General features: G+C 35.4%; 1 protein-coding gene across 2 annotated transcripts in view; it reads left to right on the top strand.

The window, feature by feature from the left end:
• BRWD1 (bromodomain and WD repeat domain containing 1) overlaps positions 1–15116 on the top strand; it is a 50000-nt gene that overhangs the window by 17371 nt on the left and 17513 nt on the right. For both annotated transcript variants that reach the window (XM_030469340.1, XM_030469346.1), the window contains 14 exons: positions 1447–1575; positions 2770–2995; positions 3691–3876; positions 4589–4772; positions 5595–5685; positions 6557–6697; positions 8640–8725; positions 9429–9624; positions 10611–10727; positions 10835–10942; positions 11305–11429; positions 11538–11620; positions 12048–12159; positions 13968–14029. In XM_030469340.1, the coding sequence (XP_030325200.1) occupies positions 1447–1575; positions 2770–2995; positions 3691–3876; positions 4589–4772; positions 5595–5685; positions 6557–6697; positions 8640–8725; positions 9429–9624; positions 10611–10727; positions 10835–10942; positions 11305–11429; positions 11538–11620; positions 12048–12159; positions 13968–14029 (1846 nt within the window). The remainder of the gene's footprint in view (positions 1–1446; positions 1576–2769; positions 2996–3690; positions 3877–4588; positions 4773–5594; positions 5686–6556; positions 6698–8639; positions 8726–9428; positions 9625–10610; positions 10728–10834; positions 10943–11304; positions 11430–11537; positions 11621–12047; positions 12160–13967; positions 14030–15116) is intronic.

Here is a 15116-nt window from a genome sequence, read left to right as displayed (position 1 = left end):
GGGTTTAAACTAGAACATAGGAAATTCCACCCCAACATGAAAAGAAACTTCTTTACTGTGAGGGTTGTGGAGTGCTGGAACAAGCTGCCTGGAGAGGTCGTGGAGACTCCTTCTCTGGGGACTTTCAAAGCCCACCTCTCTAGAGGTCCCTTCCAACCCCTAACATTCTATGATGGTTCTAGTTTAAAGAATTGTTGAGAGCACACACCACACCCTCTGTTCCTTTTGGGAAAAAAAGACCCCACCAAAAAAATGAACAACTGGAGCCCGCCAGAAAAACAAAAAAGCAAAAATTTAAGTTCATTTTTTTTCCCTGGAGCTTTTACCTTTTACTTTCTTGGTTATTGTAATGGTAGGTGCAAAGGGACTAGGAGCCAGTTTTTAACAGTTAAGTGTGTCAGAAGTGGGAGGCTGGGATTGCCTCTTATCTGCATCCATTCTCTGCTTTAATCAGATGCCTCTGGCTGGACCTTTTGCCATGCTGAGTCAGTTCACTGATCTTCTGCAAAAGCATTTGTGGCTTCCTTCCACTGCTGCTTTCTTACAGAGTTGAACCGAGTTTAATTTGGTGAGGGGCATCTTGATAAGCTTCTGAAATAAGGAAGTTAATTATGAGAATTAGCACTTGGGTGTGAGGAATGTGAGGTGTGGTGGAGCAGAGCAGGACTTTGCTTTCATCACAGTCAATGTCTGAGCTTTTTAATCTTGACCTGTTGTAAGGTGGTGTGAATAGCTAACATCAGGGCTTTTCCACTCTTTGGTACTGAAGATATTGTTGCATCTCATCTGTAATAGTAATTTTCCTTAGCTGAGATCAGGTGCCATCTAAAAAGACTGAAATGTCTCCTTTTAGACCATCATTTCAAGAGTCATATGGACATATATTTGTATTCTCAACTGTCATAAAAGTTACAATATTGTTACCATGAGCATCAGTGTACTGGGGCAGTTCTTAAAAGCTCCCATGACATTTGCTCCATTTGACAGCTCCTGATTAGCACTTTAAAATGGGATATTTTCTTTGAAACTGAAGTTATCACTCAGTGTTTGTACTAGTTTTTAAATCCTTTTCTGGTTACAGTTGATAGCAAAGTGATTTTTTTTTTCCTTTAGATTGAAGATTCTCTGTGCTTTTCTTGAAAGTGGTTTAATAAAATCAGTGTATGTTAGCTGCATTTTAAGCAGTGTACTAACAGCTAAAAATAAAAAAAAGCTTTTTTTTTCCTCCTCAATAGTAAGTTTCCATATACTCACTGCATCTTTTAAAACTGTGTGATTCACACATCAAGGGGAAAATAAATAAACTGAAGAAAAGATATTATTTGTGTTTAATAGAGGTTTTAATAGATACATGACTGCTTTTGACAGTAATTGATTTTTGATTGCTTTATTTATTGTTTGTTTAAAAAAAGATTGTCAGTTTTGAGTTTCTTTCCTTCAATCTAGATTGAAGGCCAAGGACACGGTGCTGTTTTTGACTGTAAATTTTCACCGGATGGGCAGCATTTTGCATGTACAGATTCTCATGGGCATCTGTTGATATTTGGTTTTGGCTGTAGCCGGCCTTATGAAAAGGTAAGTTCAGCTTTTTATTAGAATTGCTTATTCAAACTTGTAACTGGAACTTGTCATACTCGTTCCTCTAAAACACCAGATGTAAAAAATTTTGTATGGTTATGGGATCTAAGTACAATGGTTTCCTTGATGTCTGTGAGTTCCCTTCTATGTATGGTCCTGGCACAGCAGAAACAACCAGTGTATTACAGTCTCTGGGGAGTAGCTCCCAAGAACTTTTCTGGAATCCATTTTTATCTTCCAGACAGCTAATTTGCATGTTAATTGTTCAACCTCAAAATTACTTTTACTTCTAATTTCTGAATATAGCACAATGTTTAAAGATTGGAATGTAGCGTAAAGTTTGTTGAATTACTACATAATTCACAAAAAAGCAGACTCTATGTTAAGAGTAATTTGCTGGTTTATTTCAGTTGTTTAAAGCTGTAGTTCTTTAGGCCTTTGGTTATGTAAACCCAGAGTCACTGTAGTAGTTTGGATGAATATTTACTTTTGCTTATTTTAATCAGCACTGTCAGTTTCAAAATGTTGGAAATACGTGCATGGGATAAATTTTGCTTTTGAGATCTTATCATCCAGTTCCTTTTTGTTTGTTTTTTTTTTTGATAAATGTGTGTTTCTGTTTTGAAAAAATTATTTTCATATTGTATGGGAAATTTTTGAAAAATTTTAAAATTTATCTTTTTTGTATTTTCTTCATCCTGCTCATCACTGTTACGAGCAAAGGTTCTGACTATAATCAAATACTTGTGTAACTGTTTTCCTTCAGCTGCATGGATTTAACAGACTTTTGGTTGCAGAAAAAATTTCTGGTGGATATTCCATGATTAAGAAAGAACTTTGAGAGCTTATGTTGAACTTGAGACAATTATTTCCTTTCATGGAAACAAAGGAAACCTTTCTTAATTGTGTGGAAAAAAATAGGTGGTGTAAAATTGTCTCTGTAATGCTTCTGCTTTTAAGTTACCTTAATTGTCTGTCTCCCAAAAGCATTTTGTTTCTTGAAAAAGCACTACCAAGAATGAGAGTACTGCAGCATTCATACAGGTTAATTGTAGATATGCTTAACTCTTCTTGTTAGGAGTTTGTCCTTTTATTTTTAAGGATACTTTACATACTTTAGTGTAATTTCTTCTTCTCTGTTCCTTAGCATATTTTTCAAATTGATAACATAAAAACTGAATTTCTTTCTAGATTCCTGATCAGATGTTTTTCCACACTGACTATCGGCCGCTTATTCGAGACTCAAACAATTATGTCCTAGATGAGCAGACTCAACAGGCTCCTCATCTCATGCCCCCTCCCTTCTTAGTAGATGTGGATGGCAACCCTCATCCAACAAAATATCAAAGACTGGTGCCAGGAAGAGAGAATTGTGCAGATGAACATTTGATTCCTCAACTTGGATATGTTGCAACAAGTAAGAACAGTGTCACTAAAGACCTACATCCAGTAGTTAAGAGTTACTGTAGTAGTTCTGGATGGGAACAGTAGATACGATATAGGTGGTTTAGAAATGCCTTTATTTTCTCATAGAAGAATTGTCCTGTATTTATGTTCACTCAAGATGCTTAAAGGTGGTCCCGTGGTTAATATTTTCAACAAATGAAAAAATAAGCAGTTGTTCAAATAGATCTCTTAATTCTTTTCTGCATATACTGGCATGCACAAATTGTGTTTAATTGTAGACTCTCTAAGTGTCTCATTTGGAACAAACAATTGGTACGGGCACAGTCTCAAGTTGTGCCAGGGGAAGTTTAGGTTGGATATTAGAAAGAATTTCTTTACGGAGAGGGTGATCAGGCATTGGAATGGGCTGCCCAGGGAAGTAGTGGATTCTCCGTCCCTGGAGGTATTTAAAAAGAGACTGGATGTGGCACTCAGTGCCATGGTCTGGTAACTGCAGCAGTAGTGGATCAAGGGTTGGACTTGATGATCTCTGAGGTTCCTTCCAACCCAGCCAATTCTATGATTCTGTGGTATAAATTCAAGAATGGTTTTCATTGTGTTTGGTTGTAGAATGTCTCACTATGATGTGAACAATGAGATTAAATCATTTGCTATAGTAATTTACTTAAGTAAATCCACTCATTTTATTTGCATTACACTTGCAAGGTGATGGAGAAGTGGTTGAACAAGTTATAGGGCAACAGACAGTTGATCAGGATGAGCAAGGCATGGAGCCCAGCATCCTTGACGGCATGATTAGACAATTACAGCTACAGCAAGATCAACAATTTGGAGCTGAACAAGAATCTGCTTCAAGTGGCCCCCAAAATGGGGAAGGAACACCTAGAAGAGGTTAGTACTTGCTGGTTAATTCTTAGGCAATTTTTCTATCCCCATTTTTATTACAGTATCTGAAATATTTAAGCCAGGCTTTAATTTTGTCTCGGGAACAAGATTCCCCTAACATGGTGATATCTGGCTAAGATATTTTTGTTCATTAAAGTATTGCTACTCCTGTGATAAAATTACAAAACAAGCCTTTTACATTTCCTTTGAAAAAGCATTAGCTGTATTTCTTGTTAAGTCCTCTGTATTTGGTAGTAATTATAGAGCTACATTTATTCTCCTCTAAAGTTTGCAAAAAAAGTATTTTACTGCTATTCAAACTGGGTTCCTCTCTCCCTTCTTTGCAGATTTAAACCAGGCACTCTTCTCACCTATGTCCTTGTAGTTTCAGTTATGTAAGCTTAGATCCAGGAAAAGTGCTTTTTAGAACCTCACTCACCTCAGAGCTGCCTGAAATAGTTGGGAGAAACACCTCTGGCATATTACATGTCCTTTCACTGTATTAAAATAGCAGCAGAAATAGCTATTTAAAAAGTATATGTGCAATCTCTCTGTTTTTTCTACAGGACAGATTATTTCCTGAAAGTTATAACTACTCATATACTTTAGATGGTGGAGATAAAAAATATATAAAGCATGAAGTTCTTATCCTGTAGTAAGCAGAAAGAAAGTTCTAATTCTGTGTAGTTGGAAAAATGTTTTTATTTGCATATTTTAGCTTTTAGAAGACCAAGTTTGGACATCCAGTCTCCTCCCAACATTGGCCTGCGGCGCAGCGGGCAAGTGGAAGGTGTGCGTCAGATGCATCAGAACGCGCCACGAAGTCAGATGGCGACCGAGAGGGACCTTCAGGCTTGGAGACGAAGAGTTGTTGTACCAGAAATACCCCCCAGTTTACTCAGGTCTGTGGAGAGCTTACTGGTCTGCAGATGTGATTGGAGAGAAGGCATCATGGCGGTGTTTTCTAAATGTAGTTCTGTGAGACCTGAGATAAAACAGGATAGATGGTACAAATTAAAATAGGTCTGTGTTATAGTCAAATCCACTCAAAAACTTTTAATTGTAAATAGTTCATTGGACAAAAAAGAAAAGGGAGTTTCTCTAATTTAATAATGATGTTTTCTCCCGTATTTGAATACTTTTAGTCATCTTAAAGGACAGCTAAATTACCTAGGTTCTTGTGCTTCCTAAAATAGAGGAATGTAGGTTAGAGTCATTTATGTTACATAGATTGGAAAGATTGTGCTTTCGTGAGACTGTGGGGGTGATATGTTATGACCAGAAGCAGCCTTGAGCACTTGAAATCCTAAATTATTTAGCTTCTTCCAAAGGTACTGTCAGTATGCACCTATGAAAAGGAGAATTAATATCAATGGCTAAACATTTTTTAATGGTACAGCTGTATTTGCTGATACATATCTGAAGTGTTTAAAAAGCTTTCCACGTTTTGGGAGGTATAAAAAGGGAAAAATATGGATTAAAACCGGGATAAAAAAAGTTTATTGTAGTCTGAAATTTACAAGGAAGACTTTCTTAATACCATTTTTTTTCAAATCTGGAAATGAGATGAAATGTTCTGGGTGTTTAAGCAATAATATCTGAAATTATTAATGTAATGGAATCGGGTGTTAGGGTTTAGTTGCTAGATCCTTCAAAAGGGATGATTTAATTTTTTAGCACTGTCAAAACAGATCTAGAATTAGATTTTCATTACTTTCTTGTAGGAAGCAGGAAGAATATCGAATTGCAAAAGGGGAAGAGGAGAGGGAGCTTTATGCAACAGAGAAGAAAAAGTCATTTGAGTCATTGGAAAAGGTATGCAACAGCTTCTAGGAAAAAAGGCATTCTGTGTCCAGAGAGGAGTCATTGTTTAAAAAACGAAAGCAGGCGTTTCTGAAGGTGTGGTCTTCAAGGGTTCATGCTGATTCAGCTTCCACTTACTGCAGGACAAGGTCTGATTTATTTTTATGAATACCTAGAATTGTTTTTTCTTTCAGGAATGTTTCCTTCCATCTAAAGTATTTGCTAGCAATTTTTAAAGGCAGACTTGATTTTCAGACTGTTCTGGTTTTACTGCAGTTTCAAAGCCAGTTCTTGAAGGCTCATGAGAAAGCACTGAGGTTCGAGGTCCTGTATTTGAAGAGTTACATGCTATGTTGCTATTGCCTTGTAATTTTATTTTAATTTGTGTATGGGGCAGGTTTTCAGACTTGTCCTGTTTTGAATGTTTTTTGCTTTATCTATTTCTTGGAAGGAATCTGTACAAAGGAAAAACCTGGTTATTGTAAGATAGTGGCCTGATCTGCTGTATCTTGCAGTACAAATTAATTTGACGCAAGAACTCTCCTACATGATCCACTTAACAGGGTGTAGCCAAGGATTCCTGATCCTCTCAGAACTGCAAGTTGTATGCATTTAATGTCTGATTATGTACCTGTATTTATCAGGTAATGCTAATGGACTTGTCACTGTAGTTTATAAGGAGTAATTTCTTAGAACACCCTTAAATATTAAATTTGGAACAGCAAATCATTAGCTTACAGGAAATGAACTGAAAAGGAATTTTGACGTGATCATGCTGTGATGTGATGTGATGAAACCATTTCATTTCTTACATTCAGAAGGTTGTCTAGCCATGTATGTATTCTTAAATAACTTCATTTTTTTCACTTCCTATGTAAAACAGAGTGACTCTGAGTCTTCATTAATACAATCTAAGCGTAGACTACATAGACGGAAATATGCCAGTTACCGAACACGGAAGAACATTGAACAACTGGAGTCTTCTGATGAGGAAAGAGAGAACTGTTTTGGCTTGATAGAGCAGGTAGGTTCTCTTCATAGTTCTGTGCTTTGAATTTGAGTTCCTCAATAAGTGTAAACGTGCCTTTTTCTTTCTTGAAACAAGCAAGCAAGCTAAAGAAAACCCTCTTTTACCAGGGAATTTATTTCCATAAGCATCATTATTGCTATCACTTCTCAAACCTAGATATCTGTTGCTTTAGTAATGGGAGTCTTAGCTGTCACTTTATAAATGATGTGGCTGAATTATTTTTGCTGAGTGACTTCTAAACAAAATACACAGCCCAAGGCAAAACTGGTACACAATGCTAAGTCTGGCTAAAAGTGAAGTTTGGATTTTGGCTGCGTTGTGTTCTTTCCTGTGAAAACCTTCCAAATATGTGAATGCACCTAAAAATGGAAATTTTGCAGGTTCTTTGAGAGTGGTACAGCTTGGTAATGTACTTCTACCACAGTCTGTTTATCCTGGCTAAGTCCTTGGGGTTAAAAGAGGACTTTGAGAGTAGAAGGAGCTTTTGGCTGTTACCAGATGCTGTATATAGTGGTAGGACTGCTTGGACTACTGTTGTCCTGCCTTGCACACAAGGAAATAGTCTCAAACTGGGATAGAGGGAAGAAGTGGAAGGAGCAGAGAAGGTTTGACTTGTTGGACTGGTCACTTATATTGTTAAGAAGAATAGTGAACAAGATCAAGGATGTTCAGGAGATAATTTTGTTAGACTAAGAGTGATACTCCTTGGAACGGGACTCTCCTAGACTCTTAATTGTCTTGTGAAACAGTAGGTCACTTAGGGTGGAAGGGGACTTGTCAGGACACTTCTGGCACCTGAAAAATTCAAAGCAGACAAAATGCAGATAGGAGTATTACATGCAATGTCCTGTAAATACTACACATACTGACATACATTTGAAGTGATGTTAGATCTATTAATACTGAAACTAATAGTACTTTAGGAAGCCAAACTTAGATATAAATGGAGTTTGAGTTTGTTCTTTTTGTTTTAATCCTACAAATCATAGGATAAAAGAGAAGACCTGAATAATGAGTGTTGTCCATCCGGTACACTGTATGAACAGATCTTAGGCAGAAGGCTGTTACTTTGCTAATGACAAAAAAAAATAATCAGTTTGACTAATTCAAGCACCATCAAAATACACCTACACATTTCAATATGGAAAACATTAAGAAAAATGACATTAATATAAATTGTTGAACAATTATCAGAAAATTGCTTAAGTTGTAATCTGTTTTGATCTATCTTGACACCTCCCTTTTGCATTTACATATAAGCATGAATATACCCAATTAGTACTTGGTCAATCTGTTGGTACTAAAATCAGAAAAATCACCCAATTCTAAATGGCATAAATGGTTAGGAAATGGTTGGGGGGAAAAAAAAAATCATGGAAGTGCCACTCCTGTAAGAGAATGTACCTACAGGATGTGTGAATGGGAGATGTGATAGTTCTTGATTTGTTCCTTTTTTGGTCTTCATATTCTTCCTTTGCATTCCAGTGAGTTTGATTTTATTGTGTATTTTTCATGACCTAATTACATCATTGTGAGTCTGGAATTTGAAGGAATCAAAATCACCCATCACTTTGTTCTGATAAATGATGTGAACTGAGACTGGAGGAAAATGGAAACATCATATGGTACAGAGAGGTGTTGCTTTGTGAAGAGCGGGTGCAGTGGGTAGATCCACATGGGGCTAATAGCATATGAGTGAATATACAGAAGTTAATGATTAATAGTGATTAATCATTAATGATAAATTCCTAAGGTTAATAGGGTAAGTCGAAATCAGCTAGAAAGAAGAACTGCTTTTATTTACATTTCATCTTTTTACCTTATTTCTTCCTAACTTGATAATATGCAGACAGGAATGGGGAATGTGGTTCGTGTTTCAAACCCTTAAAACGTGTTTTGAGAAATTTGTGTACTGACTGAATATTTTTAAATTCAGGAAGCAGAAGAAAGTGAGGGCTCTGGCTCATCTGAGGAAGAGGAAGAATGGAGAAGTGACAAGAAAAGTAACAGTAATAGTTCTAGGTAAAAGCAAATAAACAAATCCTAGCTTTTACTGTAATGGCTTTTGCTTGAATTTTAGCAAGTTAAAAGCTGTATGGAAGTTCTGCTGTGCTTCATATTTTTTTAGGGTTGGTTTTTGAGGGGTTTTAGTTTTGTACTGAGTTTGTTTTGCAGTTGTTTTGTTTAATACTGCAGCAACAGTCAGTTGCTTGCTCTTACAAAAATTATTGAAAAAAAATCCTAATTTTGACAAGTTTATAATTTTATTTAGAGCTGAAGATATCTAACTTTGTAATAACTTTACTATGACTTTTTAGATACTCTTTCTAGAACTCTGCAGTAGAACAAAAAATACCAACAGAGAAAGATGGGGAAAAAAGCAAATGTGTGCTTCTGAGATTTCCAGAATTTTATCTCACGATTTTTTTAAAAATAAGATTATTGATTTTTAGAAGCCACCAGACTCGAGTTGTTTTTTTTTTAAAAAAAACACGCTTTGTATTACTGTGGTTAACAATTACTTTGAATTACTGTGGTTTAACAAAAAATTGTTAAACATCAAGTGAAGTAATTGTTCTGAAAGGTCAAAGTAATTTTAGTTTTTTGATAAAGCTTTCAACAGTAATCTGTATCTGCATCTGTTGATCTTAGGGATTTTATCATCCTGAAATACTGACAGCTTGATTCTGTTTTTACTTTTCCTGCCACCATCCACTCTGGGCAGTGATTCATCCAGTAGATACTCTGACTGGATTGCTGATACAGGAATTAACCTACAGCCTCCCGTACGGACTTCTCGTCGGAAAGCTATCAGATATTGCAGTACTTCAGAAGATGAAGTATCAGCAGAGAAATCATCTCCTCCAAAGAGGAGAAGAAGGAAAAGACGAAAAAAGCCCAAACCCAAAAAGCAGGACGAGGTATACAGTTTATATCTTCTAGTGACTCTTTAATAAATTTCTCTCTTAGGTTTTTAGACCTTGCCAATGGAAACTGTTAAAGTAGTTGTTACTACCATTGAACAAGGATATTTGTATCCCTACATGAAATGTACCCTTAATAAATCTGAGACCATTCTGCTTACATGTATGGAAAAATCTTCATCGCTAGAGAAGTAATTTTAACTTTTCAGATAAAAAGGATTCTCAAGGTTGCTGGCATTAAAGAGTAAATTAATTATCAAATAACTGTATAGAATATTAGACTAAAACCCTGTTAAACTGGTTTTAAGTAGTACATCTTCCTGAAAACTTAGGGACTATAATGTCTGTAGGTACAATGACTATTTATACTTCAGTTGAATTTTTGATTTCTTTATAAGTTAACAATAATTTGTTTTTTCAGTCAGTGATGTTTTTTAAGTTAATTTAAATAGTTACCCTTTTTTGAGTCAAAACAGGTATTTCTTGTTATTTTCTACCATAAAGGGGCAAACGTTTGGGTTTTTTTAATGCTTAGAGTAATGGTGTGTTTATAACTTCATCCTTTTCACTTTCTTTCAAGTGTTCTCAAAATTCCATTTTTTTAATATTTAATAGGTATATTTACTGTGCAGTATCTTTCATAATTTTTCATCTTTAAATAGTTTCTTGCAGCTTGATAGATTTTAATTGTGTACTGAGACCACCACTTCAAATTATAACACTGTTTCTCTTAAGACCTGCATAACAGTAATCTTGCACACTGAAATCTTCACATAAGAAAGACTTGCTTAGAATTAACACTAGAAATACAGTTACAACTCAAGCAAAGCCTTGGGAGGATTTTGTTAATAGGTTTTGGAAGTGTATATTAGTCTTTTACAAGTTAAGCTTTTGTCTGCCAAATTAAAATGGAATGAGCTATTTTGATGCCATGTCAGCAGTGTGTCCATGATGTCTAATTTTACTCTCTATTAACTGCGAAGGGTAATGCTTCAACACAAGCAGTAAACTTGGAATTGTCATATGATTGCCATCCTCCCATTTGGATAACAGACACAGCTCTTCGAAGATCCCCTTTTGTTCCCCAGATGGGTGATGAGGTAGGAATATTGGTTAAAATCTTTAAATGTTTGTGTTAGGATCATTATAGTTACTAAATATAGGCTAACATTTACTGTTTGGGATTTGTGGTCTTGGATTTTTTTAGGTAATATATTTCCGACAAGGACATGAAGCTTACATTGAAGCAGTCAGAAGAAATAACATTTATGAATTGAATCCACATAAGGAGCCATGGAGAAAAGTAGTCCTTAGGGTAAGTCTGCATTGAAGACACTGTGGGTTCAGTAATAGTAGCCTGTGAATGAAGAATTGTATTACAGCTGTTTGCAAAACATTGATTTATGAGGTAATAATGTTTCCCTAATGAAACAACAGGAGAAAGCTTCTCCAATTACCAGAGTGTCTTTGGAGTTAAGGCCAAATATAATAATATATAATAATATAATATATTTCACCTGTGTGAAAACTGCCAGGTCTGAGGCACTGAAACCTCAAATACAGTTTGAGTAGTTTTGGATGTAGTAATTTATGTGGTTGGTTAATTAATGTTAAATTAATAGTTCTGTGCCTAGTCCAGATGGTAATACTTGCTGAACTGTTTGTTCTTACCTTTAGGATCAGGAATTAGTAAAAATAGTTGGAATTAGATACGAAGTTGGTCCTCCCACATTGTGTTGCCTAAAGCTTGCCTTTATAGATCACGCCACCGGAAAACATACAGACAAATCATTTTCTATCAGGTATGTGCATCTTTATTTTTTCAGAAAAGTATTTAAAACTGCGTTTCTTTCTGAGCTTCTTCCTAAAGCCTTAAGGTATACACATGAAAGGTGTTATTTTTTATCTAGATACCATGATATGCCAGATGTTATCGACTTCCTCATATTACGTCAGTTCTATGATGAAGCACGTCAGAGGAACTGGCAAGCTTGTAAGTGTGTTTTCTAAAGATTTTGACTGATTTTGAATCAATAATTTTGTCCTTAGCTAGATGGTTCTTGTTTGGAATTACAGTGGGCTCTGTGGTAGGTAAGGTCCCCTTGCCCATTAGAAATCTGAACCTTGCTACTAAGCATTTTGAAGGGATTACCATAGATCCAAGAAACAGTTTTCAAAGTAAATACTGAGACTCTAGTGTTCCCTTGTCTTCATAGCTATGGAGCAAATTTATTTAGATTTTAGCACTTGTATTTTTTTGGTATAGTAAGTGGTCTTAAGATTTTATTGAATATCAATGGGTTTAGAACTTGTAAACAAATACAATAATCAGAATTTTTTTTTTCCCTAATTGCATGTATAAGAATGATAGTTACATAACTTTTCACAGTAGAATATCTGAGCAGACTTTTTCACTCTAGCTGACAGGTTCCGATCCATTATTGATGATGCATGGTGGTTTGGAACAGTGTTGGGTCAAGAACCCTATCAACCTCAGTATCCAGATAGTCACTTTCAGTGTTACAGTGTTAAGTAAGTATAAATAGATTTAAAACTTCTAATGTTAGTAGTGTGGGTTGCCTTTTACATAGCTAGCTTATTGGTATAAGAAAGTATAACAAATTGTTAAAATTATTTTACTTACTGTTTTATTGCTTCTTAATAGTTGGTTGCTAATCCAGCACAATGTGAATATGAAATAACTTGTGCCAACTTTTTAGTGAGTCTAATATGCTAACATTTGTTACTAACCTCATTCACGTGTGTGAATAATTTTTTGTAATGGCTAGTGCTGGAATCTCTTCCACTAAGCAGACAATCCAATTTCCAATGTACTGTAATTATTAGTATATTAAAGAAATATTAAATATTAAAGAAATAAATAACACTATCTACTTGGGAACATCATCTACCAAGCCATGGATGTTTTCTTTCTTCTCTTGCTGTGTTGCTTTACTCAGCAGCTTCATAACTAAGAAGATACAATTTCTTAGTTTCCTTAATTTCAATTTCTAATCCCTTTTGAGAGGGCAGAGGTAGATACATTTAATGTCAGATGATTATGAAGTCACTGAAGTAATCCCTGAAAAGAAAACTTTAAGAGCCATGACCTGTAGTTACCAATGCTACATTACTTATGTCACTCCTTTGTTTGTAATTATTAATTTTGCTGCTCGGTAAAATTGGCCTAGCAGACACATGTGTTCTTTACTCCCTTTGTAGCTGCTAAATTCTAAAATGTTTATATAATATTGTGCTTACTGGTAGATTCAACTGAAGACAGAAATGGTGGCAGATAGTCACTGACAGTTCTCAAAATGTCAGTTGTGTATGCAGTGGTAGCTACAAAACCCAGCAAGGTGTTGACCACCATCAGAAACAATATCAAAGACAAAAGAGCATTGCTCACTGCTTCCTAATACTTGATTGTCTTGATGCATTTTGTGTCTCAGCATCCAAAGGGAAGATGTAATGACTTTGGGAAACATACAGAGAATAGCAACTAAAAAGATGAAAAATGTGTACCAAGTGCTTTCTGAGTTAAGATTAAAAAAAAAAAAAGCAACTCTTAAAATGGAAGAGAATGTTGGACAGGGTGTGTCCATAGTCCATAAAACCATAAAGGCAGCAGGCAAAGTGAATAGAGAATTATCATTCAGCAGGTTCTGTAATGACAGAACTAGAGATGCATGTTGAAACCTGCAGGGAATTTTAAAAAGTTTGGGGTTTGGGAGTTTTTTGTTTTTTAGCATTAGGATAGTAACCTTTGGAAATACGCAGGAGGTTGTGGAAACAGTATTAGCAGGTTCAAAAAGGCAAAATGATTATTAGACAAAAGAAGCAGATACTGAAGGAAACAGGTTGGGAGGTATTCACAAACATGGCTGGAACAATGCAATGATCATGCCTGTTTTCATGTGGTATGCCTCATAGAATGAAATGTTAAAATATTAAATACTTCCTTTCTCTGAAACTTCCATGGGCTGTTTTGGTTAGTGAAAAAAAACCACTCTCCTGTGGTGTTTTTTTTTTCTATTTCACCTTTAAAGTTCTCATTTTTCTTCTTTAACTTCTTGATACAGGCTTTGTAAACTGAGTTATATATTGGGTAAGTTACATACAGCCAAAATCAGGAGCACAGTTTTAATTAAAAATTTGTTATGAACAGTGTTTCCTTTTTGCACTGTGACAGCTGATTGCTAGCTAATCCTTTTGTTTATATGTATGTTTATACAGCATATTTTTATTAATACCTAAGAATAGATGTAATTTTAATGTTTGGAGGGAATAATTCTGAATCAGCATAGCTTTAATTTTATTTTTTTAACTTGGTGATTCAGGTGGGACAATGGTGAAATTGAAAAGCTTAGTCCATGGGACATGGAACCAGTTCCTGACAATGGTAGGTAGAAACTCACTTAATAAACAGTCTAATGTGTTTCATCCTCTTTCCAGCTCCTTCTTTCATTCAGGTAGTGGGTCTTGGGTGACTGTCTTTCTTATGACTCATGCCACTAAATCATCAGAGTACAGTATCCACTGTGCACATCTACCTAACAGGTAGAACTGATGTAGTAATAGTTGTCGTTCAGATTATAGAGAATGTCAGCAGGGTGTTTTTGTGTTTAGGCAAAAAAGTTCTTAAAGACAGTCTTGCTCCAGATTTGGTGAAATATCTTCAATGTACCTATATTTTTTGCCTTTGCCATTTTGAAAGAAATTCTTCTAATATGTAGCTCTGGCCTATGCAATAAAACCTGCTACTTCCAAACACTAAATTTCAGTAACCTCTCAAGTTTCAAAAATCTAGTTTGTTGTAATACATTACAGTATAAGGGGATAGGGGAAGGATGCATATAAAATAATTTCCAGGCAGCAGATCATTACTGCTTATAGTTGAAGCCAGCTATTTATGAAGTTTGCTTGTCAAATCAAAATTAACTGTAAATGGAACAGTTGGATTCTTGGTTTATCTTAATACCGTTTTCCAGTGTTTGCCAGCACCAGCTGGGTGGAGGAAGGAGAATCTGAAGAACTGAGGGAGTAGTTACTGAATAAGCTGTCAAAAAGATTAATTCTCTCCATAACCTTTGCTAGGAGTTAGCTTACTTCCCAGATGCCAGTAAGGCATTTTTTCTTAAAAACAAGTACAGTATGCACATGTAGATATTCATAGTAGACACCTAATTAATCTTTGAGGTGTTTAGCTGGCTGCTTCAGCCATATCTTGTGATGATAAGTTCTGAAAAACAATCTGAAATAAAAATGTGAAATTGAAAATGTTGTACATTTTAGTTTTTGAAAAACAAGTACTCAGCAGGATTTTGGTTTTGCACACAAGTTTAATTGAAACACAATTTTTGCATCACCATCTGTCTCCTAACATACAAAAGCTTTTCTTGCTCTGTTAAGTGCTTAATGCTTCTCACATGTGTTACTGAGGAACAGTCATTATTGCTAGAGACTCAACTGCCTTGTGTTTGAACTTG

Source organism: Calypte anna, chromosome 1, assembly GCF_003957555.1.
Source record: "Calypte anna isolate BGI_N300 chromosome 1, bCalAnn1_v1.p, whole genome shotgun sequence".
NCBI lineage: Eukaryota > Metazoa > Chordata > Aves > Apodiformes > Trochilidae > Calypte > Calypte anna.
Note: the sequence above shows the minus strand (reverse complement) of the source record. Positions and strands in the feature narration are given on the sequence as shown.